At 43.6% G+C, this 19,884-nt stretch overlaps 1 protein-coding gene across 3 annotated transcripts in view; it reads left to right on the forward strand.

The window, feature by feature from the left end:
- The first annotated feature begins 495 nt into the window (after positions 1-495).
- Positions 496-19,884, forward strand: part of lpar2b (lysophosphatidic acid receptor 2b) — a 173,591-nt gene continuing 154,202 nt past the window's right edge. Inside the window, exons 1-4 of one of the 3 annotated variants that reach the window (XM_083930602.1) lie at positions 496-597; positions 10,145-10,623; positions 11,999-12,493; positions 15,540-15,799. In XM_083930602.1, coding sequence (XP_083786728.1) covers positions 10,368-10,623; positions 11,999-12,493; positions 15,540-15,799 — 1,011 coding nt within the window. In that variant the 5' untranslated portion in view covers positions 496-597; positions 10,145-10,367. Of the gene's footprint in view, positions 877-10,144; positions 10,624-11,998; positions 12,494-15,539; positions 18,400-19,884 lie in introns of all 3 variants that reach the window. The other 2 variants (XR_014593566.1, XM_083930601.1) reach the window with 2 other exon arrangements.

Here is a 19,884-nt window from a genome sequence, read left to right on the forward strand (position 1 = left end):
TGTCGTGCGTAGAGAGGTTGGGAGACATTGTCCAGGATAAAAGTGTTTTATTTGTTGTTGTTTTTGCCAATTTCACACTTGGCCAGAGGGACAAAAGTTAGAAATGAGCCATTTGACTAGCACTTGCACATACAGTAATGTGGATTAATGATAAAGAATGACTTTTTTTGCACAATAAATGACTAATTCTTTAGATAACACCCTCAAGTTCTGATAGAAACATCTGCAAAAGTCACGCAGTTCATCATAGCCATAATGTTGCAGCACTATCTCACCATAACATTGTTCTAGCCTCCAGCTAACCTTGGGCATCAATTATTCACCTTCCACCGACTACCCAAAATCATAACACCGTCCGCGCCCACGCTGCCAATCACTCTCCTGCTCCCCGGCCATTGGCTGCTCCTCCTCGGCAGCCAACAGGGGGGCAGCTGCGGGGCGGGAACATGGCGCTCAGGTTGTCAGGAGCAGCACCGCACACCACTCCTTTGTGAAAGACAGGCGGCGGCGGCAGCAGCAAGAGCAGGAGCAGCAGCAGGTCGTGATAGTGCCGCACCCTTTGCGCTCCTCCTGGGACCCAAGGATCACTCCGCACAGGTAACCACCGCTCAAACTACCGGAAACAAAGTCCAAACACAGGTGGAGGAGACCGTCTGACACGTCTGTGGGACCTAAAAGAAGACAAACCTGGACCTGAGCCTCGAGTAGAGACAAAGTAACAATAACTTGCTCTTTATTATTCATTTTTTGCCCCACCTTGGGCTCAGAGGGCGTCGAGAGCGCGCAGTTCAGGTGCGACGGCGAGATTGTTTCACTCCAACTCGACGGGGATCTTGATTTACTTGATAAACGAGTTCATAGAGGCGCAGGAAAAAGGTGAGTTAAGATGGTTCTCCCGTGTGAGCCTTTATGAATATATATTTAATGTGTGTGTGTTTGTGAGAAAAGTGCCTCTCCCATGAGTGTAAAACGCGAGCTGTTCAGAGAAGACACTTGAGAGTTTGAGGGTGTTTTATTGCTCCGCGCGGAGGCATCTGCACAGTCTCAGCGGTGTGAAGGAGTCTGGAGTTCATTATACAGCCCGAACATCCCTAAACTCTGCCGGATTAACCCTGCCCTTTCCCCGAAGTGATCCCAGATCCCATGCCCGGCGACATCACTCTTCTCCTCCTCCTCCTTATCTGTCAGCTGTGTCCTTTTGAGGCTATCTGGGTGAAACCACAGCACAGGGGAGAAGTCAAAGCTCCATGTGAGCATCCTGGTTTCAGGCCAGATATACACATCATGATATGCTTTTATGATTCTTGTTTTATGGGCTGGTGCACTGTTTTTCTTTTAGATTACCTACCTGTACAATCTAACTCAGTCCAGAGCTGAACAGCCCTGCAATAAATCCTGTCATTGTGCTTCAAGGTCACTGTTCAGGTTTTGTTGATACTGTGTCACAGTGTTGGCACAGTGGTGTTGTGCCCGACTGCAATACATTCAAATGTTTCCACTGACATTCACTTGGAACAAGAGATATGAGAAGCATGCAGCAAATGGCGATTTGAATGAATTTCTTGATTTAATTGGTTTCAGTTCACTCAGAAAATGGCGAAAACGCAACAGGAATGTCTTTAAAATGCATGTTTCTGTCGAACCAACGCTCTAAAATCCAAAGAAGCTTTTAATTTGGTAAATGGTAAATTGATTTAACACAAGGTTTCGCAAACTTTTCAAAGCCGGAGACCCCAAAAAAGAAGAATTTTGGTTTCTCGTCAGGGACCCAAACTAATAAAAATACATCATGAATTCATTGGTGAAGAGTGAGTCACTACAGATGTCACATTCAGAACGAGTGAACGCATTCTTCTGGTGGAGGTTCGTGAGCAGAGAGAGAAACGAGGGTAAACAAACAAAATCTGAGCTGAACAGAAACAGAATAACCCCCCCCAAAAAAAACCCCAATCTTGACTTCCACGTTTGGTCCCGACTCTAACTTTGGGGAACACTGCATTTTCAGAATAGTTGGCGATTAAGTCGATTCATTGCTTTAGCCCTATCATTTCTTTTATCACTCATCTAATCCAGTCCAATGTAAGATCATCACTAGAGCTGGATACCTCATCCCCCAGACCACAAACTGTGTCTATAACTACCAAAAGACTGTCTGGTACGATGTGTTAAGATTGGACTTTTTGCGATCAGATTTCTGTTTTTTTTTTGTTCAGTGTTCAAACTTCTGGGTTCAGTTGCTTTGACATTATTCTGCGTTGCATTTTGATTGAGCTACGGCTTCGTTCGCTGAATGAAATATGCTTTTTTTGCAGAAAAACTCAAAACTGAGATATAGAAGAAGTAGTTTTGGTTTGATCTTGTACTGAATCTCAATTTTGAACGATCCAAGAAAGACCCAATCGGAGTTTGAGGGGACGTCTTTAAAGGCCTCGTTTTGTCCGACAACAGTTAAAAACGATGTAGAACAAAGTATAGCCGTATAACTTCACATTTGAGGAGCTAGAACTGGAGAATGTTTGGGGTTTTATTTCTTGATGGATGATGAACCTGTGTTCAAACACAGTTGGCTGCTGCTGGTGAACACTCGTCATAGACCGACCAGATGTTGGGTTTCCTGTGTATAACCACAACATTTAAAATGCGCTAAGATAAACCACCTGCAGGAAACTCAGTTGTTTAATTTTGACACGATTGTTGCGTCCTAAACCAGGGACTTCCTGAAGGCAGTACGCGACTGATTCTGAGTTTTAAATACACATTTTACAGTTCTTTACAGATAATGATTAGCTCTGACGGTGGCTCCATTTGATCAGATATGAGGTTATTTATTTAAAACTGAACCGCAATTAAAGTAGCTTAGATGCCTTGCAACAATATGCAGATCATTTTCTTGTCTTTCTTTCTTTTCCCGTTCACATTAGCACTGCAAACCTGAAGCTGTCTAGACATTAACCGATGAGGCTGTATGTGTGAACGCAAATATCCAATTCAGTCGGACCGGACTTCAAACTGAGTTTACCCTGCCGGCTCCCTGCTAGTACAAACACTGAGTGAGCTCTTGTGTGAATACAGCTGCTTAGTCTCCGGTGTATCTACTAAGTTGAATGGGGCGTCTTGTTTATATCAGGCGTCGGCAAACAGCGGAGCAAAACCAACCTCCAACAATGAAGTACAATGGTGATTTACGGTGGCAATACCTAATTGGAAAGCAAACGAGATTCTGTAACATATACAAAGAACCGCAAGAGATTCTGTTGTTTGACCAAATTAAGTAACGTCTCTTACCCCAGGTCGTGTACTCCCCTACATGTTTTACACAGAAGTTCCCCCCCCCATGCGCCTTAACCAAACAAAGTATGTCCAATGATCTCTTGTGTGCTGCTAGTGTGAAGGACAAACTTTCTCCGGACATGACGTTGAAAACTTGTGAAATTCTGCTACGTCAATGGCATTGGTGTCCTTGTGTGTGTCTTTGCATGCGTCTGTGTGATTAAATAGCTGAAGTTAATCATTATGCAGATGACACTCCGTCATTCCCGCCAGTTTCACGTTGATGCTTCACAGCTGGAAGGACACACGTTAGAAGAGGCAGTTAATTCAAGCAAATACACCCAGAGAGAGCACGCCCGAGGGGATGAGCAGAATTTTTGTCTTTACCTGGAATTTGAGGTTATAAACAATGGTGCTTGCGTGCGTGTGTGTGTGTGTGTGTGTGAGTGAGAATCTTTCCTATTGCTGGCTAAACTTGATGTGCTGAGACTCCACTTTCACAGAGGGGAGGAGGGAGAAGAAGAGACTCGGGTGTGGCTCCTCTGGTAATGACCGGTTTGCATTCAAACTGGTGTTTACTGATTCAGCCCAGTCCATTCACACACAAACACACATGTGATGCATGAAAACACACAGACATGCAAATGCAGTCGCCTTAGAGCCACACAGAGCGGAAGCATTGAGTGAACTTTGTGTCCAGACTCCAGAGTCAGGAAGGGGAATACATTTCTTTGGGAGGGGGAAGCACCGCTTAAACACAATGAGGTCAAGTTTAGGGATGCACCTCAAGTTTCACTGAGCTGCGCTGGAAACGCTATAATTAGATACAGAGTTATGCTAATGTTGACAAATTGCATATAATTCTTTGAAATGGGGTGTTTTTTTCACGTTTTAGTTTATATTCACAATTAGTTCTGCACATCACCTGCATATTCACGTGGATGTACTATAACAAACAATATAATATAGTCCCTGGGATATCTCCAGGATGTAGAGGTAAAGTCCAGCGTTTTGGGAAATACACTTCTTTTCTTTCTGGCAGAGATGAAGATGAGAAGATTGATACCCCTGTGACTGTAGTGTGAACAGTTGTGGCGTAGGAGATTTTTAGCTGACAAGGTCTGTGCTAGCGTGCGATGAGAGCAGAGTTTCGATGGCTGTGGTGGTTCAACATCCTGTGAAACCAGCTGCATGTGTCTGTTACCCATGGCTGCACAATTCGTCTGGTTTCATGCATGTCTGAGAAGACTTATCAGTCGTTTAGGACTAGAATTGCTAAAGGAGAGCTGTTTTCACCCTAATGCACACAGTATATTTATTTAGCCTTTCCAAACTCATTGACATAAAGTCGACATTTGTCTCCGAGTGCACGTCCACCGTTTGAGCTGCACCAGTCTTGACCTATTTCTATGCTTTAAAGTAGAGCAGTTAGACATCGCTCCACGATAACCAAGAGCTTTGTCATTTTGTGACCTTTGATACTGAAGTCCCACAGATTGAAATTCAACTCATTGCTTTGCAGCGGCTTTGATTGTTTGAAAAGTGCTCTGGAACTGATAATCACTAGTCTTAGCCTCCAGGTTTGAGACTGTAATGCAACTATATTTCAGTAAACACTTGACTTGTGACTGAACAAACACTTTAATGTAAGAAAATATGTAGGTTGTCTAAAGGCAAGCAGCCGTACAAGAACTGATTCTGATTGAAATGAAAAAGAAAATGCTGTCTAAAATTGATATGAATGTCTTTATTTAAATTAGATGGGGGTATGCATGGCATGTGCATCCACGCAGGGATCAACACTCTTCTCTTAACGTGAACTATTCTGGATCTATACATTAGACCAGGTGTCTCAAACTGATCCAGTAAAGGGTCGCTGTGGCTGCAGCTTTTTATTCCAACAAAGCAAAAACACACCTGACTGGACTTATTCAACCAACTGAATCGCCTTCACACAGTTAGATTTGTTGGATCAGGTGTGTTCTTGCTTGGTTGGAATGAAAACCTGCAGCCGCAGCGACCCTTTACTGGATTAGTTTGAAACATCTGCTTTAGACAATGTAACCTAAGGGCCTCTAGGGTTTCCCCAAGAACAGTTGCTCTGCCCGGTGGCCAGATGTCTTTTCTTACTTCTATTAACTGAGGGTGAACCAAGGTGGTGCTAAGCAAAACTCTGAGGGCGTGATCACACTGTCCTCCCGGACCACGACCCGGACTTTAGGGTACTTGTCCCCCCTCTCTCTCTCCCCCCCGCGCCCCAGCCCTGTTTGTACTCCCACTGCCTGGGCTGGCCAATGCTTCTTGCTGTCCATACGCCATCACGCCGTAACATGTCACACGCATTGATCGCGTGTGTGTGGCTTTGTTTACAAATCTTTCCATAGACCTCAGAGTTTTTGTGCGTCTTGTCGACTGTTTTTGAATATTTTCATCCGACCAAATCTGCAGTAAACACTCCACCTCCGCATCACACCAACGTGAACCTTTCACCACCATTGTTGTTGTTGTTAAATGTCCGCACATGGTCCGTCCTTCTATTTACATGTCCGAACAGGCGGACATAACGCTACTGCCGTAGGGCTCGTGCTCGTACATGTGCAAACGGCTCTGCTAAAGCCCACCTCTTTCAAGCGGGCCGTGGACGGTCCACTGGCCGCAGTTGAGCGCGGAGCGGGTCCACTCACATGGCTTAAAGGTACTAGACTTTAGCTGAAAAACCGGTTTTGGCCGCGGCCAAAAGGACAGTGTGATCACGCCCTGAATGTCTGTCCACCTTTAGTGAGCCTGAGCTGAAGTTGTTGCTAGCTATGGGGCTAACCCCCTTCGCTCTGATCTGCCGGTAAAGACACGGGGCCTTGGGTCTTGAGGAGAACTTGTAGCATTTATTCACCAACAGATAACCTGTACAAACACTGCACTGGTACGTACTGGTACTGGACTCCCTAAACCTTCATCGTGTCAGTTCTATCCTCTGTGCATCATTGACATCTGTATGGTCTCCTCACTGTTGGCTGTTAATAATACACCATGTGTAGGACGAATAGACGCGGACACTTTCATTTTTTCCCTAACTCGATGGCCTACATGTCTTCAGAGGTGAGGATACCTGGCTTACTGGATGTACAGTGCTGAGATAAAGCTTCACGCCAGATGTAAGCCCCCATACTCGTCAATTTTGCAAGGGCACCGTTCTTGCATCCGGGGCTTCGCTCTGCCCAAGATGATTGTGATGAGTTAAAAGAAATACAAATGAGCCAGTGCGTTTTTGTTTTTCTTCCCTATCCCAGAATTGTTAACAGTATTCAGACCCTACACCAGAGCTGACAGTGCAGGGAGATCCACCATTTGAAATGTTTTCCTCTAAATATATAGATTTTTTAATGTAGATTTTTCTGTTTTTCACTGTGGATGTTTATTGAATGTTACTTTACACTATTGCATTAAGCACTTAAATAATGAACGCAGTATAGAGCTATATTAATCAGCAAATCAATTATCGGCAACAATTTTGATATTCGATAAAAATCGTTTTCATGCAAAAATGTTAGAAAATGCTGTTTTCTCGCTTCTTTCCAACTCCACACTCCCAGATTGTTTTCATTTTCAAAGTTGTAGTCTTCAGCACTGACCGACGCTGACTCATTACTTCACTCAGCTCCCTCTGGAGATACTGAAGGCTGCTGTCCTCCTCAAGACCTTTAAACAGACTTTCATGTGTTCAGTCGGTGGAGTTCCCCTTAAGTACAAAAGGTCCCAAAAGACCTCAACAGTGCGGTTCCACAAATGGAAATCCCATTCATATTTTACAAAAAGATGTTTTATTATTAGTCACAGCGTCTTAACCATCAGGCGAGACTTGCCCGAGTAATGACATCGTCAAATGATTGTTTATACGTAGAAGCCGCAGGTACGACACTAACCACAATCCTGAGCGTAATGGCGACATGGAAATGTTAACCTGCAAACCCACGAACGTCTAATGAACTGCTCCAACTGAACTCTACGGCCGTTTATCTTCACAGACATGAACCTTTTGTCTTTTCTTCCCTTTTCTAAATTAGTTTTATTGGTCCCCATTCATGTGGCAGCTGTTTGGCTCTTTTACAAAAGGACTTTCTGAAACGTTATTGGAGTAAACAAACGGGGAAAGTCCCTCCTGGAACTGGAGTCGTTCGGAAAGTGGGCAGTCACTGTGGAGATCCATGAGTTCCTTGTAATGAAGTACACTGACTTTAAATGTAGAAAACGGAGAGCACAGCAATCGGATCAGAGCTCAGTGTCTTTAGATAGCCTCAGTTAAGATATTTAAATCAGTATGAGGAGAGAGAAGGTCTGACATCTCGAATTAGCCGGGCTAACACAGAAAACAAAACCAGGTGTGTGTTTCAACGCAGCGCTGAGGCGTCATTTTAATGAAAGTTAGCAGAAATGTTGAAGTTGCTTTTTGCAGATCATCTCCTTAATCTGGTGTTTAACCACAGCACAGTGACAGAGATGCAAGGAAAGATAAACAAAACTATGAAGCAGTCAGAAGAGTTCATAGCTGTGTCCTGACGTGGGGAGGAAACGGAGCGACTGTGTGCACACGCTCTGGGGTCAAAGATCAACCGTAGTACCTGAGTGATGGCTCGTGTCTCAGATGAGGACGGAGGCCTTCAGGGGAAATTCAAGGGAAGAAAATCTTACAAAAGGAGTTGCTCACTTCCTCTCTGCACACGGACAGATAAGAACTTGCATGCACACAGCACACACACACACACACACCTCCACAGACACTTATATTATTATAATTCTGGACCTTTGAGACGTCTTCTTCAACTGTTTCACATTGTTTCCTCAAATCAAACCATTTTTGTCTCTTCAATCATTTCATTCTGGTTCCTCTAAAGTTCTCTGTGCACATTTTTCTGTGTTTGGCATCTCTCTCCACACCACCACCCTTGGTAGGAGAGTGGGTCACTGAGGCTCCCTCCCTGTGTGTGTGTGTGTGTATGTGTGTGTTTGGATTGAGATTGAGTTACATAGCTGGGTTGTGTAATTGTGAGGTGTGTCTCTGTTGTAGTGCGCTGCTCTGATGTTTCCATTGTTGAGAGAGAGTTTAACTTGGAGCCGGCGGTGCAGTGCTTGTCCTCGCGTGGAGGGGAGTGTTATTGACTCAAAACGCACCACGCAGCCCGTACAAGTTTACTGTAAATATAGGAATAAAGCACGCTGTTGTCGGCCACAACAACATGTGTGTTGCAGTGAAGGCTGAGCTCTGCCCTGACTGAGCTGGTTGGTTTCGATTACGGCATCACAGTTGTAAAGCCTCCAATGTTCCTGTCCTGACATGTCGGCCTGATCCGTATGGTTGGTCTTTTGAACTCCGTAATGTGGTAATGACAATAACTCGCTGCATCACAGGCGTCATCGTTAATGAGTGAGATATATCTTGGCTGTTTGCATCTTCTTCAGCACCAGCGAGGGTCGAATGATTTGACAAATGACCTCTGTCGATATTGTGAACATATTGTAGGTTGGCTATTAATGCTTTTACAAAATATTTACACCATGAGACAAAATGATCATCAGAACTGTGGAAATAATGACTCAATCCTCAAGCATAGTACCAATTATACATGTACAGCTGCGGACACGACAGTTGCATCAGAAAACTACATCACTTTACTGTGAGGCAGCTTTTAAAAACCAAGAAAAGACGACACTTACGTTACTTTATCCAAAAACTAAGACGATAACTTGTCTGTAATATTGTATGCAAGTCAGTATAGCCCATCAAAGGCCCCAAATCTATTCTATGATAAGTCATACTGTTTTTAAAGATTCCCAACAAGCATGTTTTAAGATTGAATTGCTGTCGAGCAAAGAGTGAGAAGTTCAGCATCCGTGAGGAACTCGGAGTAGAGCCGCTGCTCCTTTGCGTTGAAAGGAGCCAGTTGAGGTGGTTCAGGATCATCTAGTAAGGATGAACCCTGGGCGCCTCCCTAGGGAGGTGTTCCAGGCACGTCCAGCTGGGAGGAGGCCTCGGGGAAGACCCAGGACCAGGTGGAGAGATTAGATCTCCACACTGTCCTGGGAACGCCTCAGGATCCCCCAGTTAGAGCTGGTTAATGTGGCCCGGGAAAGGGAAGTTTGGGGTCCCCTGCTAAAGCTGCTGCCCCCGCGACCCGACCCCGGATAAGAGGTTGAAGATGAGATGAGATTCTGTCGGGCAGAAACCTCGTATGTCCAAAAAGTTTGAGGATCCAGTGGTGTTACAAGATTTAGTCACAAGCTCTTTTTTAATACTTTTCATTGGTTGAAACTTTATAAAAACCCACACACAGATGTAAAGAGTGACCAATAGCACTCATTTATGAAGAAAAATAAAAGCTACAGAGATATGACTTTTCTGCCAGACAGCGTCGATATACTCTGCTTTGAATGCTCATTTGTGTCTAATGTGATCCACAAAAACTACAAATGTATTTATTTATTCAAAAGAAGATGATCAAAATAGTTGCAGATTAAAAAAAGAGCCATAAGAGACAGAGCTTTCCTCTTATGCACCATGGGAGTCTAACCCTATCTTAGCTTAGGTGTTTGGTGTCAACACACAATCATTCAATCAAATTACTGCTTTCATGAGGAGTTGATGAGTGTAGATGCGGGGACCTCTGAACTTGACTGTTGGATGACTGGCTGCTTGTTCTTCTGATTGAATATAATCACAGCTCTAATCAGTTCAAATGCGTCAGATTCATGCATGGTTTTAGGTTTGTTAGAGATTCATAATGTTTGTAATCTGCACATTTGGTTTATTGCTCATTTGGAATGAAATCCTGCATGGTGTTTTGTGTTTGACGTCTTAAACTAAAACCGAATTTTTCCACAGATCGAAGAGCATTGGATTCAGAGTCCCAGACGGCCTCAGACTTCAACCTGGATCCCTCCCGTCCCCGCCTGTCCGGCTAATGGCATGCCGATCTCCGACCCCACAGAGAGGTCGAGCCTGAATGACGCCCTAGACCTTCCCCTCCGCCTCCTGTCTGCAACGCCGGTCTCCTCTCCGTCCTCTCCCGCTCTCCTCTGATCCCACATCCACCGGACATCTCATCATGGATACGCTGACCGACGACACCGAGGGATGCTACTACAACCGGAGCGTCAAGTTTTTCTACGAGAAGAGTGGCAAGAACATCAGCGACCACTGGCGCAGACGCGACTATGTGATCGTCACTCTGGGCATGACGGTCTGCTTCATCGTCATCTTCTCCAACCTTTTGGTCATGGGCGCCATTTTAAAGAACAGACGCTTTCACTTTCCCATCTACTACCTGCTGGGTAACCTGGCTGTCGCAGACCTCTTCTCAGGTACAGTTGTTTTACCTCATGTGCTTCTGAACTACTGGTCAAAATGTAAATCAAATCAAATGAATGAATAATGTTTAACCCTTTAAACCATCCAGGTACCAGATATTTCATTAATTATGTCATTAGTAGGGTTGCAACTAATGTTTTTTTTAAATTATCAATAAATCTGACTTTTCTTGATTATTTTATTAGTTATTTGTTTCAGAAAAGCCCAGCATGACATTCTCAAACGTCTTGTTTTGTCCACAATTCAAAGATATTTACTTACTGGCTTTAAGAAACCAGAAAATATTCACATCTGGGAATTTACTTTTTTTTGTGGTCAAAAATGACCCAAAGATCAGTGATCAGTTATGAAAATAGATAACAACTAACCAATGAATTGACGAATCGTTACTCGTAGCATCTATTGCTACATATAGCTGATAAGCACCATATAGTAATAATGATAAATTATTCAGTTTTACTTTTTTCCCTGTGTGATCAGGAATGAATTTTAACTTGGTAGACTCCGCAGAAACCAAGGATTCCCTTCTGCAGAACACTTGATATCAGTATGAGCCTGAGGTTACCTGCAGACTGATAGCATTTCTGTATTTATTCTACTTATGACAAATATTTCACTGCCTATGTTGCTGTTTTCTAAAGTTGTCCAACTTGCAAGGTAACCAAAAAAGTTGGTTGGCACTATAAAGTTTTTTTTTTTAACCACACAACAAATGTTTCTCTCTGCTACAACAAGAAAGTTTTGTTTTGAGTGAAAATAATTTTCCCATTTAACATTGATGTTTTTTGTGTTTGACGCTATCTTAGCTAAGGTATTTGATGTTGGCACATACAGGCTGCGTCATTTAGTGTCACATATGGAAATCAAATGTGTTAAATTCTTGGTTTTATCGAGATCTGATGAGGGTAGAATCTGGGAAATTACAAAGGTAATTCTCGACGCAGTGATGCTGGTGAGTCTGGATCTCATCTGATGTGCAGGATTACATAGAGAACTGTGGCTGTGGGTGTTTTCACGCACTTCATATGTTATTTAGAGGATATTCACCTTTTTAAGGTTTATTTAACACTGTCACTGTTACTTAGAATGACTTCTAGCTGTGGATGCATGCTCTTTGAAACTGAATGGGGCATTTACGATGTCGAGTCGTCTTTCAAATAGTCAAACTTGTGACCTTAAACCATAAATACAAAGAACATCACAACCTCCTATCGCATACGAAGAGATGAAACAGAGTTGGTCTTGGTCTTTAGGAAAAAGGACTAACGCAAACTCCTCTTTGAAAAAAACACATAATGTAATAGTGTGAATTATCCCGTAGCTCTCTTTTTACATCTTTGTCATTAAAGCTCCACGTTCCTCTTCCAGGTGTCTCCTACCTCCACTTGATGTTTCACACTGGTCCCTGGACCATTAAGCTGTCGAAGTACCGGTGGTTTCTGCGTCAGGGACTGATCGACACCAGCCTGACGGCGTCGGTCCTCAACCTCCTGGCTGTGGCCGTAGAGCGTCACCAAACCATCTTCAACATGCAGCTGCACAGTAAGATGAGCACCCGGCGTGTTTTCGTCATCATCGTGTTCATCTGGCTCGTGGCCATAATCATGGGCCTGGTTCCCACCATGGGCTGGCACTGCCTGTGCGACCTGGAGCACTGCTCCACCATGGCGCCCATGTACAGCCGCAGCTACCTGGTGTTCTGGGCCCTTCTCAACCTGCTGACCTTCTCCATCATGGTGGCCGTCTACACCCGGATCTTTGTTTACGTGAGGCACAAGAGCAAGCAGATGTCGCAGCACACCACCCAGATGAGACACAGAGAGACGGTGTTTAATCTCATGAAGACCGTCTCCATGATCCTGGGTGAGGAAGCACACACACTAGTTAAACACATCAAGGGCTGGGGAACAAACCTGAAACCTACTTGAGCCTTGAATCTCTCATTTAAACCATGTCAGCATGTTTGGTAAATTAAGTTCTTCAGGTCGCCTGTCACTGAATTGAGACACATCGTCTCTATAAACATCTGTATGAATGCAGATAGATAACAACAGACAATAGCCAGTGGGTTCTGCATCTGCATAACGGCCGCTCTGTCCCGCCTCATTTGCTCTCCACGCGGGCCGTTCACCTGTCTAAGCGACCGAAGCCGGCTCAGAGGTAAGAGGTAGATACGAGTTGATCTACGAACGGAAACCAGACCTCTGCGCCTCTGCCAAACGATGTCCTTGCAGGATCCTTTTATAGAGATTACGTAAAACACCATAGAGCGCAACAGTGAATCACATCTACTACGGGTACAAACAACTTAACGCGTGCTTTGTGTCGTGGATTAACTCATAAGGGAGATGATTGAGTCAGCGTTTCTTCCCGTTGTAGTTTTTAAGCCGTGTCATTCAACATGTGAGAAAGTGTAAGGAGAGGAAAAAAGGACTCAAATAGATCTGGTTTAAGAGCAAAGCGTCTTTGTGGCATCAGCGAACACAACACAGAACAGATAGTTACACTCTTAAGAGGAAACTGGTTTAACGACAGATAATCACACATGAGCTGTTAGCTAACATCACAGATACTTCGTGCAGACGGGATGAAAAGTCATGGAAGCCATAAATGTGCCTCAAATCTGTTTATTTTATTGAGAATTAAAGTTAATTATTGACCTTGGAAACAGTTGTTTGACAAAAAAAAGAAACTCAAGGCCGGCTTATGATAGATGGATAGATAGATAGATAGACAGACAGACAGACAGACAGACAGACAGACAGACAGACAGACAGACAGATAGACAGATAGACAGATAGACAGATAGACAGATAGATAGATAGACAGATAGATAGATAGATAACTTTATTTATCTCCGAGGGGAAATGAGGTCATCGTAGCAGCGGTACAGAGCAATCAGAAGTACTAAAAATAAGATAAAATATGAACAACAATAAAATAAAATAAAAGTACAGTATCGCAGATAAACACTTATTATTATTATTATTACTTATTCTGGAGCTTTCAGCTGCATCTCACAGTCATCGTCAGTGTGTGGATATTCATATATAATTGTAATAATAATACTATTTTCATGTTTTGCCTGAAAGGGTTTTTTAAATGTTAGATATGTTTAATATTATTTAGAGTTTTTTTATTTTACTCACTTCAAATAGTTTATTAAATGTCCAAAGTGAGGATTGAGACTCTTGTGCACATGTGTATTTAATAATAATCATTTTATTTTGTTAACTGAGGTAAATGGGACAATTAATCACTTTATAAATGTCAGGTAACATTGCGCAGCTCTGTACACAAATAGATTTTATTCATAGCACGTTATTGTCCTCCTTTAATGTTTTCTTTATTTTTTAACTGGGAATCTATTTGTGTTGACTTCAGCAATTCTTCGTGTTAATCTGGTGAATAGTCAGCATCTCCGTTTGCGTTTCCTCCCCGTTTATTCTTTTTGTTTCCAATATGTAAAGAAAACAAGGCCTCCCACACGCCGTCAGCCAATCTGTGTTGTGGTGACTTCATGTTAGGAGGACTTTGTTTACTGTAAACAGTGATGAGTCTGGTTTCCTCGCAGCAGGAAACAACATCTTTTGAGCGTTTGTGGTCCTAAAATTCATTGACCTGTCCCTTTTTTTCCTAAATAGTGTGATTTCGCAGGAGATGGAGACTTTAAAGAGACTTTAAACTTGCAAGAAAAGCACAGAAAAAGCACAGAAATCTCTTTTGGAAACTGTTTTTCAGGGCGTTTATTTGTGCAAACCCACATATGTACGACATGTATGTGTACGAGATGCGTTTTTAGGGAAAAGCTCCCCTGAGCCTTCACAGAATAACATGACAGTCTCAAACACACTCTGCCTCGCAGGCTCTTCTCTTAGCCTGTCTGTACTTGTTCAAGCAAACTCTACTACCCCCCCCCCCCCCCCCCCCCACACACACACACACACACACACTCAGACATTCACTCAGACATTCACTCCTTCCCTCTGATTTCTCCTGTTTTTCTGCTGAACTGGCCGTTCTCCCTCGCTCCTCTCTGCTCCCTTTCCCAGCCTCCCCTGCGCCCTGCTCTCACATTTTGAACTTTCGATTAAATTCCTCAAAGCCTTTAAAAAGTTACACTTCTTTCTGCCGTCGCTCAGCAGCAGAGACTCATCACCTCCGGCATGTGATGGGGCCGAGGAAAACCCTGAGCATGCCCTGACAGGGAGCTGCATAGCTCAGTTCCTGTGACAGAAAACAGCTTCTCCCCTGCCCCGTATGACACCACTGAGAGTGTGTGTGTGTGTGTGTGTGTGTGTGTAATCTTGTACTTCTCTGCTTGTGAGGACCAATTAGAGTTTTTCGATCTTGTGATTGTGGACATTTTAGCCTTTCCTCATGTTTTCAAAGTGCTCTTTGAGGGTTAACACTTTGGCTTAGATGTAGATTGGAGGTTAAGCATGCAGCTGTGACAGTTAAGGCTATGGTCAGGGGCTCAGGAATGCATTACACATTGTGTGTGAGAGAGTGTGTTACCACATCGTCTTCATATTTCCGTTTGTAGCCCGTACGTGTGCATATATTAGTGCTGAGAATGTGTGCACATAATGAATTCCTGAGCTGCCTAATAGAGTATTATGGTAATGAAATCTGATCATACAGACTAAACCACACACACACACACACACACACACACACACACACACACACACACACACACACACACACACACACACTGTCCTACAGAGGAATGTACAGTACGTTCCCTCTCTCCCTTAGTTAGCCCCCATATCTTCACATTCTTTACAACTTTGTCTGCAGTCTGTTAATTCCCCCCATTTTATCCGCCACTATCCACACCTTTTGTTGTAGTTTCTAATGTTATGACGTTTTCTAATGACCTTCTGTACCGCCGCTCCCCCTGCAGGCTGTTTTGTGATCTGCTGGACGCCCGGCCTGGTCGTGCTTCTGCTCGACGGTCTTGGCTGCGACGAGTGTAAGGTGCTGCGCTACGAGAAGTACTTCCTGGTGCTGGCCGAGTGCAACTCCTTCGTCAACCCCATCATCTACTCCTTCAGGGACAAAGACATGAGGAGGACCTTCAAGGAGATCCTGTGCTGCCTGTGCAGGCGGGGCAGCAACCACAAGAGCATCTCCGGAGTTCACTTTAACACCCTGGAGCAAGAGGTACTGTCCGAGAGCAACGGAGCCACCGACAGCGGTCACAAACAAAACAAGCACTCGCACTAAGGACTGTTAATAATGAAACCACACTGACTGCAGACAGATGACTATGATTATCTGTTGACCACATACAGTACGACCCTGCCAGCCACCACTCAAACAGCTTAAGAGCTATGACAAACTTGGACCACTTGACAATTTGAGGTTACATTTGAATGCGGCTCATTATTTTCAGTTTTACTTTTCACTTCCCAAAAAGAATCTGAAAATCGTGGTTTCTATGCTCCCATAGAACAACATAGATCATCCGGATTTAGAAAAAAAAAAAAAGCGTGCCTCTACGTGCACATAGAGCCTGTTGTGTGTTTTGCAAAAATCCACAGTGCCCGTGTCAACCTGTCAACTCGGTGCACGGCTGACTGTTAGTTCGTGCACTCACCACAGATCCCCCAGGCACAGGTCTCAAGCTATGCATGCACTAAATGACGTTAGCAGTTGCTATCTATGAGTAAGTTAGCCAGCCTGCCTCCATGTAGCATGTACTCCATGGTGTTTATTGATGAGAGACGACGGGGCGCGTTCACAGGGATCTGGTACACGCGCACTGATGAGCACGGAGCGGAGGAGCTCAGTGGTAGAGGGGGAGGGGCGTGAGAGTTGTAAACATTCGAAATTTGACTGAGTAAACTCGTTGTGCCAGACGTGCCGACAGCAGCTTTAATATAGAAAATAAATACATAGGATTTTTGCAAATCACATGAGAAAACACATCAAACTAAAATCCTCGATTAAACACAAACCTGGATTAAAAATGAGTAAAATCTTTACTGTTCAATCTCTTTAACAGGACCTTTTTAAAGAAAACAAACAGACAAACAAGAAAACTTACTTCACTTAAAGCATCTATTATTAATATTTTCACAATAACGATGCAATGGTGAACCTATAGAGAATTATCACCTGATTCTGAAGCTCCTCTCGGCTTTACAGAGCTTTTTATAGTTTAGGTTCACTCGCCGCTCTCGAAGCGTCGTTTGTCGGCCACAGTCGGCAGCTGCTCTCAGTGGGAAAGCCACTGTACATTATCTGGTGATCACAGTAGAGCAGGGGTTTCCAATCCTGTTCCTTGAGAGCCACTGTCCTGCATGTTTTAGGTTCCTCCCTGCTCTAACACACCCGAGTCTAACGATTTTCAAACCTGTGACGAGCTTCAGCTGCTTGATAACGAGCACATCGTTAGACTCAGGTGTGTTGGAGCAGGGAGAAACCTAAAACATGCAGGACAGTGGCTCTCCAGGAGCAGGATTGGACACCCCTGCAGTAGAGGATCTGTGTGAATATTACACGTAACATTTGCTATTGTGCCAGAAACACAACTCCAAATGAGCGATAATGTCGCTCTGTAACTGCAGTCTAAAATCAGTTGAAACGGCACTCATGTCCCCCTGAAAATAGTTTAAAAAAACACTGATGACTGGTGCATATCGTAAAGGATCACACCTGATCCACTGTAAGAAAGGAAATGTCAGCCTTGAAAAAAAACAGATTCATCCTCATTTGATGCGAATGTGGTGGTTTATGATGTGAAAGTGTTTTGTATACTGTACTAAACAATTATTACACTTCTGTCCTGCTTTAATTTGCTGCTTTGCTCAAATATAAACAAACACGCTTCTGCTTTTTAGGTGCTTTTCTCGGGTGTACATGATCGCAAAGAATAACAATATGTTGAAAAAACCTCATCTATTAACTTTATTGTCCTGCAGTCTGACTGTGTTGATGTCAGATTGATGTTGCAGTGCTTCACAACTTCACACAAATACACAATTATTGCCATGAGTCCATTATTGCACATGAATAAATGAACAAACAAGAGCAGAGAATGAACACGACTCTTACAGATGTTTGCAAAAATGATTCAACACAGTGAGCCTGTGGTTACCCAGAGGAACTAACCCCTTCACACTGCTGCTGCTGCTGAAGTGACAGCACGTCTTGTTCTAGGGCTGCTCTCACATCTGTTGTCTTGTTCCTCAGTCACGTTTTCTTATTTCACTTCCTGTCTATAACCAATAAAGAATCCAACCTTATTGGATCTAGAGAGAAAACCGCACCAGCTGCACTTTGTTCCAGGTTTGCATCTTTTAAACGATGCCGGTCGGTTTATTACCAGCAGGTGAATCGAGTGGCTTCTTCTGGTAAAACAGACGTCCCTTACCATCACTCATCAACTTTTTATACAGAAAGTAGAAGAGTAAAAATTAGTGTTTTGATTGATTCGGGCATGCTAAGGTTTTTTGTATTTGCTGGACTTTGACACATGTCATCAATTGAGTTTAATGTATTTTTCCCTCTACCTTGATGTGTGGCGTCACGTGTGTCTCAACCTTGGACACCAGTTGGGACCTTTTGAGCACATTTGCACCCACAAAAGTTTAAGGCTGACAGCTTCTGTTCGATCAGTTGGTTGATATGTTGATGGTGGTCGCTGGTGTTACTTTTCTAAGGCTGTGTGTTCGCCAAAGTGTGTTTTCCCAATCTAAAAAAACGCCTACCTGAGAGCACTTCGGTTCCCTCGGTTATTATGATGCAGAACATAAGTAGTAAAAATGTCAGCACAGAGGAGAGTACTCGCTCTGGCTGAAAGGAAGGCTGAAGCACGTAGAGGATGGAGACACCGGTCTATGACCAGCAGTGTTGGTTTCTCCTCAGTTGGGCTGCTTTTTGACGTGTAGGATGTGACAGTTGGTCTTAGTAGTGTTCTTCCCGCCCCTCCATCACTGTGATTGGAAGGCTGGGTTAAAAGTGACAGTGACGAGCGCAGCGTTTTATCCAAAATTGAATATATGCAACGCTTCTATTGCAAAAAAGTGATACACAGTGCACTCAGTGTGGCTGATTTAAGTCAATCTAAAGATAACCAAAGGGTCAAAACTCCTGCAGCAATCGTAGTACATTGAACGACTTTAATGCAATAAAACAATAAAGAAGTTCTTTATACAACAAGTGTTATTCGAGTTTTGACCTTTTCAGACTTCATTCCCTTCTCGGTTGAACCTTGGAAGTAGGGGAAGTTGTGCCAGAAATCCTCAATCCAGAGACAACGTGCAGATCTCTAACATGCACGATCCACTGGTTGAAACAAGCTCCACGTTTTAAAGAGATGCATGGAGTCACACTGCATTCCTCTCTGTTAAGAAAACTACATTTAAACATAACTATGATGAAATACTCAAGGTCAACAAGACTCACGTCACAGCACTGTGTCCTTTGTCACGTAGAACTTCAGTCAACCTTTGCTTTGGTTGACTGCAGCCCTTCAAAAGTGATATTCTGTAGTGAAATTATTCATTTATGAACAAACTGAAATCGCTCTGAGCCCTGTCATCTTGCTCTGTGCACTCAACAGTTTGACTGCACACCTGCTCAAACCGACTGTTGCAGTGTGTCACAATTTCAGCCAATCAGAGGCATGGAGAAGGTTAGTCCTGATTGGCTGTTTTGTCTCAGGGTGTCAGCCACTATTGGTCATTGGATCAGGGCTGCAAACGTGTCACCTTTTGGGCGAACCACCGTTTTCAATCCAAAATGGGTCGTTTGTGTGAGTTTTTAAGATTTCCCACTCTCTAAATGTGTCCACAGTTAGACGCAAATACAATTCCATACGTTTGTACATTTGTTCAAACTTTCTGAGGCGAAAATGAAGCAAAACACTGAGTGACTTCACTCTTAAAACCCCATAAAACGAGGACTTAATGGTCACTCTTGCCTTGTGTTATAAACAGATTTATTTGGGGGGAATTACCCTGCTGTCTTACGCAACCGCTGCTTAGTTTATAGTGAGCACAACGTTTCCATGTTCTGTGTGCTGTTTGCTAATGTGTGCATGTTGGATTGTGTGCTCGTGCTGCTCAGCCTTAAACCGGTCCAGATGTGTGCTGGTGGTTAGAGCGCGTCATGCTCCTTGCCACATTTCCTCTGACTTGTTACTCTGGTATGTGTGTATGTTGGAGGCATGCGCTGTCACACACACACACGCGCCCGCACGCTTGCAGCCTCTTAGCCTTGCAGGATGTGCAGTGTGTGGT

This window comes from Echiichthys vipera, assembly GCF_963691815.1.
Source record: "Echiichthys vipera genome assembly, chromosome: 2".
NCBI lineage: Eukaryota > Metazoa > Chordata > Actinopteri > Perciformes > Trachinidae > Echiichthys > Echiichthys vipera.